The sequence below is a fragment of the Ciconia boyciana genome, chromosome 10 (genome assembly GCF_034638445.1).
Source record: "Ciconia boyciana chromosome 10, ASM3463844v1, whole genome shotgun sequence".
In the NCBI taxonomy this organism is placed as follows: Eukaryota; Metazoa; Chordata; class Aves; order Ciconiiformes; family Ciconiidae; genus Ciconia; species Ciconia boyciana.
This window is the reverse complement of record NC_132943.1, coordinates 19,015,083-19,027,030: the sequence shown is the minus strand read 5'-3', so window position 1 is coordinate 19,027,030 and position 11,948 is coordinate 19,015,083. Positions and strand designations below refer to the sequence as shown.

The following is an 11,948-nucleotide window of genomic DNA, read 5'->3' as shown; positions in this document are numbered from 1 at the left end:
CCAGCCCATCCTGCCCTGTCGATTAGAGCAGGAACTGAGGCTCTTATGGAGAGCCAGACTGGGCCCCACGCCCTCCCTGGCACCCCATGGCCAGCAGCCAAGGCAGGGTCTGGCGGTGGAGTCCCTGAGGGTGCTTCCATCGTGATGCTGTGGCTGAGCAGCGAGCAGGGGCTGCTCGTGGGAGCTCTTGCTGCGTCCCTCCTGAGCTGTAGCATTTGTCCTAGAAGTGGATGATTCTCCTTATCCCTGTGCTTACACCCCCTCTCAGCCATATCTCCTCGATTACCAGCTCCCCTCACTCTCACCAGGCCGTGCAGCCACCATGCCATGCTCCACACACTCACTCCAGCTCTGAGCTCTGCCCCACAGACTTAGTGGTTTGGGGCTGATCCTGGTTTTTGTGGTTGGAGATGGTGCTCCTGTTTCCTCTGTAAAGCTCATCTCTGAGCTGGACCCCACAAGGCTGCTGGTCTTGCACATCCTTCCTGCCTGTAATGGGCCAGGGCTCTGTCAGCCTCAGCTGATGTGGGAGGGGATGAGGGTGGGCAACACCCTTCGCCCACCACATTCCTTTCCGAGCTGTTGTGGGTTTGCCCTCTGCCGCAGGCTGAAACGGTGATGCCTCTGCAGGCGCTTGGGTGTTGCAAGCTCAAGATGAGGGTAGAGCCTCCTGAGGCAAGCTCTGCCCCGCAGCCCAGGCATGGGCTGAGCTGTGCTGCACAAAAATGCTGCCGCTGCGGCAGCTGTACCTGGCCCCGGCCCAACAAGTGGCTTCGTTCTGGGTGCAATGGCCTCGGTTTGCAGTGCCTCAGTGGGTCACGCTCTCCAGTTTACAGGCTGCTACAGGGGCTTGTTCTTAACGTGCTGAGCACCAGCGTCAAAGGGTCACGTAGGTTCCTTACCCTTGGCAAACTGCTTGGCTGCCTGGCGGTGAAGCCAGGCTGGAGATGAGACCTGGGAGCGCTTGAAAACTAGTGGTGACTGTGGGGAAGGAAAACTCCAAACCACTTTAACCGCCTGGCAAGAGCAGGAGGTTCAACATAGGCTGTGTGCTGCTTGCCCTCCCCAGCCCGCTGGGATGCAGCCCTCGTGCCGGCAGCCCCCTGCTCTGCTCCCACCTCTCTGTGCCACACTGCGGGTGCCACCTGGCTGCAGCCCCAGGCCCCCTCCCTGGCCCTGAATGCTCCCCTGCATCCTTCCAAAAGCTCAAGTGTCTGCGCTCGGCTTGCTCTCCCCCTGCATCCACCTCCGCCTGTTGCTGCTGGCCTGGGATGGAGACTGTGCCCAGGTGTTGCTCCCAGGGCGCCTGTTGCTGGATCTGCAACACATTAACGTTTCCCCTTCCAGAAGTGCCAATGCCGCAGTTGCGTGCATGGGGGTGGGATTCAACAGAAAGTGTTTCTTCAGGGCCAGGTCAAATCCCCTTCCTTCTGCTAAAGGCTGAAGCTGTCACCTGGGAAGGACCCATCCATGAGCAGCGGGGAAGGAAGGATTGAGCAAGAGAGGCCAAAGCGGGGCCCTTTCCCCCTTCCTCTTGTGCACACACCTGCACCCATGTCAGGGTGCAGCACGCTGCTCTGGGGGGCTCCAGTTGCCCTCCCATGCGAGAGCACTGAGCCTGTGCCCAGGCTGTGCGGGCGCTGGGGCAGCACCGTGGTGGCTCTTGCTGACTTAGGGAAGCAGCAGGGCTGCCATTACTCAGCGGGCCCAGAATAACCAAAAACCCACACCGGATGCGGTGGCCACGCTTCCCACCCTGCTCCTTGCCTCAGCCCTCCTGCAGCCAGCCCCCGGTGCTGCCCGCAGGAGGTGGGCGGAGGTGCTGCACCCACCAGTGCCTGATTGTGGCAACCCTTCTGTAGGAGGGAGCACGTGTTTCAGTGGGGAGAAGCAGCGTCTCACGAGCTTACGCAGACACCAGCTTCCCCCTGTTTGGGTTGCACAAGGCAGCCTGGCATCCCTTCGTGTCCCCACACAAGGACAGGGTGCTCTGCCTAGGACGTCATGGGCGTGGTTGGCCCAGCACAGGGACTCAGCCCCAACAAAGCCCCCTGAGCCAATTTTAGCAGTGCAGAAAGTGAGTGGCTAGGGTGCTCTGGCAGAGGGACAGCCCATGGCTCCAGGGTGGTGGCTCAAAGCCACCGCTGCCATTGCTCTGGCCTTAGGAGAGCGGTGCTTTTGCCCAGGAAGAGCAATGGTGACCCTAAGGGCACACCTGGAGGTGCTGCATGCTCAGCCCTGGCCCTGCTGCAGGGCCCTGGCCTGAGACACGAGAAGCAGCATAGGCTTCAAAAGATTTGAAGCACATTCCCACCACACAGGCACATTTTGCTGCACGTTCCCACCACGTCTGCAGCCACCTCTCCTCCGGTGCTAGCAGGTCCCTCCTTTCTTCCATCCTCTCTCTTTGTCTTCCCTGGGAGAGGAAGAATTCGGTGTTATGAGGGACAGGAGGTTATTGCGCAGGTGAGTCTCACGGCCGGAGCGCTGGCTCCCTCCTCTCCCCTGTGGCCAGGCTCCCCGGTGCTCCTTCGCAAGGCGCTGCTCATCCCCGCACACGCCGCGGGCTGAGCCACGGCCCCCGAGGCCGCTGCTGCTCCAAGGCGTCGGCGCGTTTCCGCGCAGCGGGCAGGGCCGCAGCTTCGCACCTCGGCGGGGGCGGCATCCCCGGAGCCAACGAGCTCCCGGGGGGCGGAGGGGGAGAGCCGGCCCACGGCGGGCTGGATGGGGCTGCCGCGGCCGGGAGCAGCCTTCGGGCCGCGGGTGGGTTTCGGCGGCTGCCTGGAAAGCCGGGTTTGCCGCGGCTGATGTCGCCGACAGACGCGATGCCCCGCGCGGGTTTCGGCCGGGGCCGGCCCCTGCCCGCAGCCCTGCGCGGCCCCCCGAGCCGCGGGCGGGGAGGGGGCCGGGGCCCGGGGGCGGCAGCGGCCTGCCCGGCGGCTGAGTTGCCCGGCGGCTGAGTCACCCGGCGGGCCGGGCCGGGCCGGGGCGGAGCGGGACGCTCGGTGCGCACCGGCGGGCGGGCGCGGGGCGGGGCGGCCCCGGGCCCCTTTGTTCGGCGGGAGGCGGCGGCGCGCCGCCCCGCCGCTTTGTCCGCCGCCGCCGGCGGGAGCCGCTCGTCCCGGCGCGCCGTGAGTGGGGCCGGGGAGCGGGGGGCTGCGGGAGGGCGGGGGTCGCTGGGGCTGGGGCTGGGGCAGCAGGTGGGGCAGGCGTCGGTACCGCGGGAGGGCTGGGGCGGGGGCTGCGGTCAGGGAGGCTGGGGCCGCAGGCGGGGGAATCGGGGGGCTGGGGATCTCGGGCAGGCCGGGGTCAGCAGGGCTGGGGGTCCCCGGTGGGCTGGCGTCGGGGGGGCGGGGGAGCCCGGGAAGGCCGGGGCTGGGGGGCTGGGTCCCTAGGCTGGCAGCGGTCAGTGGGTCCCAGCGTGGGCTGGCAGCGGTCAGTGGGACAGGGGTCTCTGGGCAGGCAGGGGCTGGCAAGCCCCGGGGTGGGCTGCCCAGTGCTGGGGCGCAGGGGGCCCCGATCTGATGTGGGCTGGGGAGATGGGGTCCCTGGGCAGGGCAGGCTGGGGCAGAGGGGCCTGGGGGCCCCAGGCCGGGGGACCTGGGGTCGGTAGGGCTGGGGGTGTACGTGTAGGGCCTGGCCAAGGCACGTGGTGCTGGTCCTGACTCACGGCGTGGCCGGGAGGCGGTGGGTGGCTTGGCCCCCTGGGCAGAGAGCTGGTCTCTGGCTACCTGCCCTGGGGGCCCCCAGCCCCGGGCGGGGGAAAGGGCGTGGGGAGCTCTGCTCTGCCCCGGCTGCGCCCACTGCAGCTCCTGACCCACGCTGCAGTCCGTCCCTGTGTCACCTCTCCTTGGCCACCACAGCAGTGCCCACGTGTGTGCTTTCGCTTTCCCTGGGCTTACCAGCTCCTGGGGCCGCACTCCTGCCTGGTCCCAGGTCTTGTCCCCTGCCCCAGCCCCTCACCCTGGGGCCAGGGCGCTGTGCTGCTGCCAGGCAAGGGCTAAACGCAGACACAAAGCATCCTCCTTCCAGTGGGGTCCTGGGGGAGAGGGCCTTGCACCGAGGGGACGGGGCTGCGGCGAGACCTTGCAGGGTGCTCGACCACGGGAGGATGGTGGCCCTGATGGGCTGGGTTTGGGTCCCTGGTGCCAGGTCGTGCCACCTCCCACAGCTCAGCAGGCTGTGCCGAGCACCAGGCCATCAGCGGGAGTGCGTCCTGGGTGCAGGTGCTTGTGCTGGAGGGGCTTCTCTGTTTAGGTGAGATTGCTCGGGAGGCAGGCTGAGCTAAGCCAAAAAGATCCTCTTATTCTGGACAATAGTGGCAGGAGTGCAGCAGGAGCCATTGTCCGCAGGGACAGGCCCTGGCCGGAGGGGATGGGAGGGCAGGCCGGAGGGCAGGCGAGGTGTGGGGGAGGCCGAGGGCTCCATGGGGACACGTCTCTTCTGCTCGCCCCGGGCAGCTCTGCCACCTGCTGCCCTTGCGTCAGCTCGTGCGCAAGCTGCTGAAACGGGGTGGCGATGGGGTGTCTCCTCTTGCTGCTTCTCCTTTGGCCAGGAGCTGTGGCGCTTTCCTCGTAATTTCCTCCCCAACCCCTGGTGTCAGCTGCTTCACTGGGACTTTGTGCAATTCCTTGGCCACCCCCCACTGCCCCTGCAATTGCCCTCCTGCCTCCTGCTCTGCTTCCCCCGCCAGCCCCTGCCATTGGACTGCGGGGTGCTCTGAGCACCGGCCACCGTGGGCTTCGGGGGCTCGTAAGGATTGGGGCGTGGGGGTCCCGCAGGAGGGTGGGCACAGCGCGGAGGTTTGGTGGGGCGGAGTGATGCTACGTCTCTGCTGGCCCTTGAGGGAGGGCACTGCGGGGTGCGGAGGACCTGGCTTGTGGGCTGTGGTGGGGGATGCTGCTCAGGGCAGCTCCCCCGTGGCCAGGGCTCAGGGCTGGCAGCTGCAGCAGGCCAGAGGGGCTGCCGGCACCCTGCCGTGCTGCCTGCGTGTCGCCTTCCCCCAGGGGCCCATGGACCCCCGTGGGAGGGTGTGGGCGCTGGCGCAGGGTGCAGTGCTGGTTGGGGACCTGCCCAGGACCAGGTGGCAGTCGGGTGCCGTGGCACCAGGGGCAGAGGAGGTGGTTCTTCCCCTCACCCTCCCCAGCTGGCGCTGCCCCATGCTGCCCTGTTTACCCTGGCTGTGGCTGTGCAGACTCTTCCCCCAGATGTGTCCTGAAGGGGACGGGGATGTCCCAGCCTTTCCCCTGCTCCTCATGTCCCTTCCGCCCACCTGGCTGGCGGTGGGGCAGGAGCAGGATACGGATGGGAGCGTGGGGAGGCGGATGGGAGCGTGGGGAGGCGGCGTTGGGCAGAGGAGGTGGTTTTGGGGAGATGGCTGCCCGTGCAGGGCTGTGTTTGTGGACCTTTGGGTAAGGGAAGGGATGTCGGTGCTGGGAGAGGGAGAGGGGCAGAGCTGGGGTGGCGGCTGGCAGTTTGGGGGGTCCCGGCGAGGTGCATGTGGATTTGCTCAGTGCCTGTTTGCCTGCCCCTTCCCCGCAGGGTTTGAGCCAACTGCCTGGCCAGGATGAGCTGGAGTTTCCTGACACGGCTCTTGGAGGAGATCAACAACCACTCTACCTTTGTGGGCAAGATCTGGCTGACCGTCCTCATCGTCTTCCGCATCGTGCTGACAGCCGTGGGGGGCGAGTCCATCTACTACGACGAGCAGAGCAAGTTCGTCTGCAACACGCAGCAGCCGGGCTGCGAGAACGTCTGCTACGACGCCTTTGCCCCACTCTCCCACGTCCGCTTCTGGATCTTCCAGATCATCATGGTGGCCACGCCATCGGTGCTCTACCTGGGCTTTGCCATGCACCGCATCGCCCGCATGCCCGAGTCCTCACGGCGCCGGGCACCAGCAGCCCGGCGGGCACGCATGCCAGTGGTGCGCCGGGGAGCCGGGCGGGACTACGAGGAGGCAGAGGACGATAATGAAGAAGACCCCATGATCTTTGAGGAGATCGAGGTGGAGAAGGAGAAGAGCCCAGAGGGTGGAGAGAAGCACGATGGTCGGCGCCGCATCAAGCAGGATGGGCTGATGCGCGCCTATGTCCTGCACTTGCTCTGCCGCTCGCTGCTGGAGACAGCTTTTCTCTTCGGGCAGTACCTGCTGTACCGCTTCGAGGTGAGCCCCTCCTACGTCTGCAGCCGCAGCCCCTGCCCGCACACCGTCGACTGCTTTGTCTCCCGCCCCACCGAGAAGACCATCTTCCTCCTCATCATGTATGCCGTCAGCGGGCTCTGCCTCCTCCTCAACCTCTGCGAGCTTGTGCACCTCGGCGTGGGGCGCATCCGGGACGCCCTGAGCCAGCCTGATGGCCCCCCGCTCCCAGCCCGCGGCAGCCCTGCGCCGCAGTACCCCAAGAAAGCCCCCGGCGCACCCCCCACCTACCACTCGCTGAAGAAGGAGCCCCCGCGAGCCCCGCTGCCCGACAGCAAGCTGGACTACCGGGAGAGCCTGGCCCAGGTGGCGGCGGTGGGGCACTTCGCCCTGGCCGGGGCTCCCCCGGCACATGAGCTGGACCGGCTCCGCGAGCACCTGCGCCTGGCCCAGGAGCACCTGGAGGTGGCCTTCCACCTCCAGCCCCCCCCGCGGCCCCCCAGCCCTGCCCGCAGCAGCAGCCCCGAAGCCAACGGCATCGCCGCTGAGCAGAACCGTCTCAACCTCGCCCACGAGAAGGGGACCGCTGCCTGCGAGAGGACCACAGGTGAGCTGGGGAGGGGGACGGATCCGGCTGACGGGGGTGGGGATATGGGGGGCTGCCCCCGGGCTCCCCCGGGGAGGGGATGCCGTTCCCCCCGGGGCGGGTGCTAACCTGCCTCTTGCTCCCCGCAGGGCTGTGAGTGCCACCAGGGACGACGCGGTGTCTGCCGGAACAGCTGCTGCCGCCACCGCGGGACGGGCAGCCTGCCAGGAGCACGAGGCGGAGGGTGACGCGTGCCTGTCCGGCGGGGCTGGCCGGGCAGCCCTGTCCCGGTGGGCAGCAGTGGGAATGGGGGCCTTGGGGGACGTTCCTACTTAATTTTCAAAACCGGAATATCTTATTTTTGTACGTTTTTATAAACTCGTCAGCGTGTGGCACCCTGGCATTTTTATACTCCGCTCCCAAGCTCTGCTCTGGGCCTGTGCCCCCCCATCTCCCGTTTCACCCCCTTTTCCTCCTCCCACACCCATTTCCCGCAGCATTTTCTCCTCACACCTCCTTATGCCCTCCGGTGCCTGCAGCCACCCGCCGCTGCGCTGGCCAGTGCTGTGCATGTGCGGGCCATGCTGGCGATGCTGGTATTGCCCCCGTGGCATGGGGGTTTAGGGGAGCTGAGCCTGGGGGTCCGGCTGGCTGGGCCAAACCATGGGGCAGGGCGCTGGGCTGGCATTGCACTTGAAGCGGAGGGGACGGAAGGGGTCCTGGCGGTGCCGCTACTGGAAAGTGCCGGTGTGGCCGGGGGGGCCGTGCTGCGTGGCGTCCTGGCACAGGGGCGTGAGCCACGGGGCTGGCCTGCTTGGAAATGTCTGTGCAGAGGGCAGGGGCTGTGCTTCCTGCCACCTCTGCCTTGCTGCCGGCCAGCCACCCTTGGACCAAAGCCATCCCCTCCCACTCTGGCTGTGGGGCTGGGACCCCCTGCACGGGGCCAGACCCTGGAACCACGGTGGGGGGACACGGCGCCCCGAGCTGGGCTCGGCCGGGAGCCAGCGGGGCATTTCTCATCATCTCAGCCTGGGTCACACGGGGATTTTTGTAGCGTTGTTTTTTACTCGGAAATGATTGTCACTCTGTTTTTTCTTCTTTTTTTTTTTTTTTAATATCTATATTAGTAAAGGCTGGAGACATTTTGTACTGAACTGCTGCATCCGGTCCTTCAGGAGGAAGGGGTGGGAAGGGAATCCTGCACAGCTGGGCTGGGGCGGGCAGCACCGTCCGCCCTGGGACCTCCCCACTCGCCCTGGGTGACTCAGTCATTCCTGCTCGCCGTGCAGAGGCGGCTGCGGCCGGGGCAGCCTCCATCGGCCTGGCGGAGCAGGATTGCTCCGGCCGTGTTCCTGTGTGGTCCCGTCCCTGGCGAGGGGCTTCCCCGTGCCTCCCCATCCCGCTGCAGCCGGGAGCAGAAGAGATGCTGCCCTGCCCTGTGCTGCCCTGCCCTGGGGCCAGATCAAACCCAGCCACACCATGCCGATTTTGGCCAGCACACCCCAGTCCCATCTCTGGGACCCCAGGTCGGAGCTGATGCCTCTTGCAGCGCTTGCCCGTCCCCTCCCTCCTCCAGCCAAAAGCCCCTGGGGAGCTCACATCCCACTGTACAACTGCATGCCGCCTCTGTGGCTGCCTCTGATGGAAGCTGGTGTTTCCAGGCTGTTTTGGTAAAGGGAACAGGTTTATTTCACTCATCCCGTTAAGCTTTCCAAGAGGCTGTGCCGCCGGGAGAGGGCTCGCTTGCAGCACCACACGTGCTGCCAGCCTCGCCACCAGTGCGAGGTCTTGGCATGGGCTCACCCTGGCACGTCCTGATCCCTGCCCCGGCAGCCTGGCCCTGCCTGGGAGCAGGGGGAGGCCGTTGCACTCTGCAGCAGGAGCAGGACCCCAGTCTTTTGAGGGGGGGGGTGGGAATTGGAGGAGGGGAGCAGGTGGGGAAAAACGGGGGCTGAGCTGCTTGCAGACAGCAGTCTGGCTTCAGCAGGGGTTTGGTGCCTCTGCCAGAGGCTGTGCCTGTCCCTGCCCCGCCATGCCCCTGCTTGCTCTGGGCTGGGACTGGCCCAGGGGCAGGTCTGGCAGCATGACTGTACCTGGGGCAGCCTGAAACTATGGCTTGTGCAGGGGGGGGTGGCACAGCCCAAACCCCCCGCTGGGTCCCTCTGGTCCCTGCAGGTGGGGCCAGGGGTCCCCTGGGCGAGCGACTCCTCCTGGACGGGATCACGGTCCGGGGCCGGGCTGCGGGATGCCCTAGACACAGGTGCAGTCCTGGGCCAGGATGTTGGGCACTGTCTCGTACTTGAAGGAGTACCCGCCATCAGAGGTGGTGCGGACACGCAGGGAGCGCATGGTGCCGGGCAGGGCAGCGCAGCAGAGCTGCACGCCCAGGCGGTGGCTCAGCCCGTGGCCCTCGGCACAGCTCCCGTGGCAGTAGTGGAAAACGAAGCTGCTGGGATGCACGATCCACTTGTCCCAGCCCAGCTCCTCGAAGGAGATGTTGAGGGAAGCCCGGCGGCAGTTGGTGTGGGCGGCCAGGTCCTCGGACGGGCGCTGCAGCAGGCTCAGGGCAGCTGGGGACCAGGGCATGGCGGAGCGGCGAGCCCTCTCGCTGCCCTTGGCCCGGGTGGTGGTCACCAAGAAGGGCATCTTGTCCCCCTCGGCGAGGCAGGGGCAGCCGGGGCAGCGCACCAGGAGCACGAAGAGCGGCTGCGAGAGCTGGGGCAGGAGCGCCGGGGCAAAGTGAAACACTGTCCAGTGCTCGGGCGTCCGCATCGCCGTGGCCGTCAGTGGCACGCGGCCCTGCAGCGACAGGGTCAGCACGTCAGGGGCCGAGTGGTTGGGGGCAGCCGAGGGGCCAGTGTAAAACCAGAGCTGAGCGGAGGTCACCGTGCGGCTCAGGGTATGTGCCGAGGGCTGGAAGAGGTAGGTGAAAATCCCTTCTTCCTCCAGCAGCTTGTCCGGCTGCGTGGGCTCGCAGGGCACGTCTGCAGGGGGAGAAGGATGCTCAGGGTGCATGCCCAAACCCGGGGAGGGTCCCCAATGCCAAGTGGGAGGTGGGATGTTGCAGGGGGTCCCCAGGTGCTGGCAGGGCTGCCAGCGTGGGCTGCATCAGGGTGTGGGGGAGCTGATGCCCAGTGCTATGCAGCAGCCACTGCACTGCGCCCCGCAGCTGAGCCCTGCTGTGCCCCAGGCTGGTCCATTACTGCTGCCCCCATCTCCCAGTGTCCTGCCCCACAGCTGGTCATCCTGCCCTGTCCTACAGCATCCTGCCCTCTCCCTTAGTATCCCATCCCATTTCCCAGCATCCTGCCCCATTCCCTAGCATCCCATCCTATCCCACCCTGCCCCTCCTCAGCCCTCCTCATCTCTCCGCATCCCACCTGGCCCACCGTTCCCCAGCCTCTCGGCACCGTCTTGTGCTGCCTGCCCCTCTCCCTGCCTGTGTCCTGGGCTGCTCTGCCTGTCCCTGCCTGCCTTCCCTTTCCACCTCCTGGCTCGCCACAACACCTCGCCCGTGCCCATGCCCCCGCCTGGCGTACCCTCTTGCTCTTCTCCTGCAGACCCCCACAGCAGCCCCTTCATCCTGCTGCATCCTCACTGCCCAAGCCCCCACCCTGCTTCACCCTTCCGCCCTCTCCATCCCACCAGGGTGTTCTCACCTGTGGAAGGGAAGAGGATCACCTGGGAGGTGTCTTCCAGCTCCTCGGGCTCGACTTCGGCGTTTTCAAGGATGTCTCTCCGGTGCACCCTCCTCGCTTCCTTCTGGGGCTCCTCCTGGAGAAGCGGGGGGCTCAGATGCTCCAGCACCCGTGCCCGCACCTTGGCCAGGATGAGCTGCCGATCGGCACCAGCCCCGGTGCAGCCGGCCAGGGCGGCGGCGGGCAGCATGGCAGGCAGCAGGTGCAGGAGGAGCAGCATGACCGTGGGCCGTGCAGCGGGCCGGCGGCTCGGGGGGCTCTGCCACGGGCTCCTGCCTGCCTGCCCAGCCCGTCTGCCCACTGCGCTCCCCCCAGGGCAGGGTGGCATTGAGACCTATCTGACACTGACGCAAACGTCTGCTTGCCGTGAATATTATCTCTGGGCAGTGAAAGCGCTGAGACGTCTGGAATGCGAGGACTGCAAGGACAGTGTGGTCTGGGGGGGGGAAGGCGCCCGGGCAGGGGGTGCGGGGGGATGCTGCCAGGGGCGGTGGGTGCATGGGGCTGGGGAGACTGGGCTGCAGGCAGGGTGCTGCCAGGAAGGTTTCCCTGCGCTGGCAGGGATGGAGGGGGCACCCTGGGCCAGCTTTGCAGCTGCCAGTGCTGGGTGCCCCCTGTGCTGGAGGAGCTGCGGATTTGGGGCTTCTGCGGGGACAGTGGGAGGTAGCAGTGGCTGTGCACAACAGGGACATCTGGGCAAGGACTTGATGGGGTCCAGAGCCCTGCAAGGCCCCAGTGTGGGGGGCACGTTGGGGGTAGCAGGCTGGGCACCCTTCTGCTGGGGATGGCTGGGACACCCCAGGGTCACAGGACAGCTGGGACATGAGGAGGGGGCCCTGGGGAGGGCAGGGTGGGGGGACTGTGGCATGTCCAGGGTAGCCTGGAGGCTGGTGGGGTCCTGGGGACGTGAAGCAGGAGGGATGGCAAGAGGTCCCTGTGCTGCCTGGGGCTGGGGAAGGCCGGACCACCTTCAGGAGAGGAAGAGGTGAGGCAGAGCCAGGCCAGCAGGAGACCCCGCAGCAGTGCCCGGAGAAGGATGCTGTGGTGCTGTTCGGGCTGGCTGGCCGAAGGCTGGCTCCTGGGGCAGGAGGGGCACAGGCTGTGAGGGGACCCCGCGTGTCCTGCTCTTCCTCCTACCGCTGCCTGCAGGGACAGTGCCAGGCATCCCCCCATCCAGCAGCCCTGCCTGCGGGGTGGTGGGCAGCCTCTGCACTCCTCTGCTCCTCCTGCAGCCCGGCGTCCCACACAGCATGGCCTGTGCGGCACATCCCATCCCCTGCAGCCTGGCATCTCATGCAGCATCTGGTGCAGCACATCCCACCCTGTGCAGCACGTCCTGCGTGGCATGTCCTGCCCTACTGCAGCCTGGTGTCCCATGCCATGCACCCCATGCTATGCACCCCATGTTGTGTGTTGCCTCTTGCCGCAGGCTGACCCGGCACCGAGGCACGGCCAGGTTTGAGTCATGCCAGGTCTCCAGAGGTGGAGTGCTGCCTGCCTGCTCTGGGCCGGGTGGCTCCCA

The 11,948-nt window shown here is 66.7% G+C and overlaps 2 protein-coding genes across 2 annotated transcripts; one reads left to right on the top strand and one right to left on the bottom strand.

The window, feature by feature from the left end:
• Positions 1-2,980: 2,980 nt before the first annotated feature.
• On the top strand, positions 2,981-7,123 carry LOC140657555 (gap junction gamma-1 protein-like). The gene is made up of 3 exons (XM_072874760.1): positions 2,981-3,131; positions 5,542-6,749; positions 6,878-7,123. The coding sequence occupies exons 2-3, from the start codon at positions 5,567-5,569 to the stop codon at positions 6,883-6,885; spliced, it is 1,191 nt and encodes a 396-aa protein (XP_072730861.1). The 5' UTR covers positions 2,981-3,131; positions 5,542-5,566; the 3' UTR covers positions 6,886-7,123.
• A 1,855-nt stretch (positions 7,124-8,978) lies between these two features.
• On the bottom strand, positions 8,979-10,754 carry INHA (inhibin subunit alpha). Its single transcript, XM_072875057.1, has 2 exons — positions 10,388-10,754; positions 8,979-9,712 (listed from the first exon to the last, which is right to left on the bottom strand). The coding sequence occupies exons 1-2, from the start codon at positions 10,752-10,754 to the stop codon at positions 8,979-8,981; spliced, it is 1,101 nt and encodes a 366-aa protein (XP_072731158.1).
• Between the last annotated feature and the right edge of the window lie 1,194 nt (positions 10,755-11,948).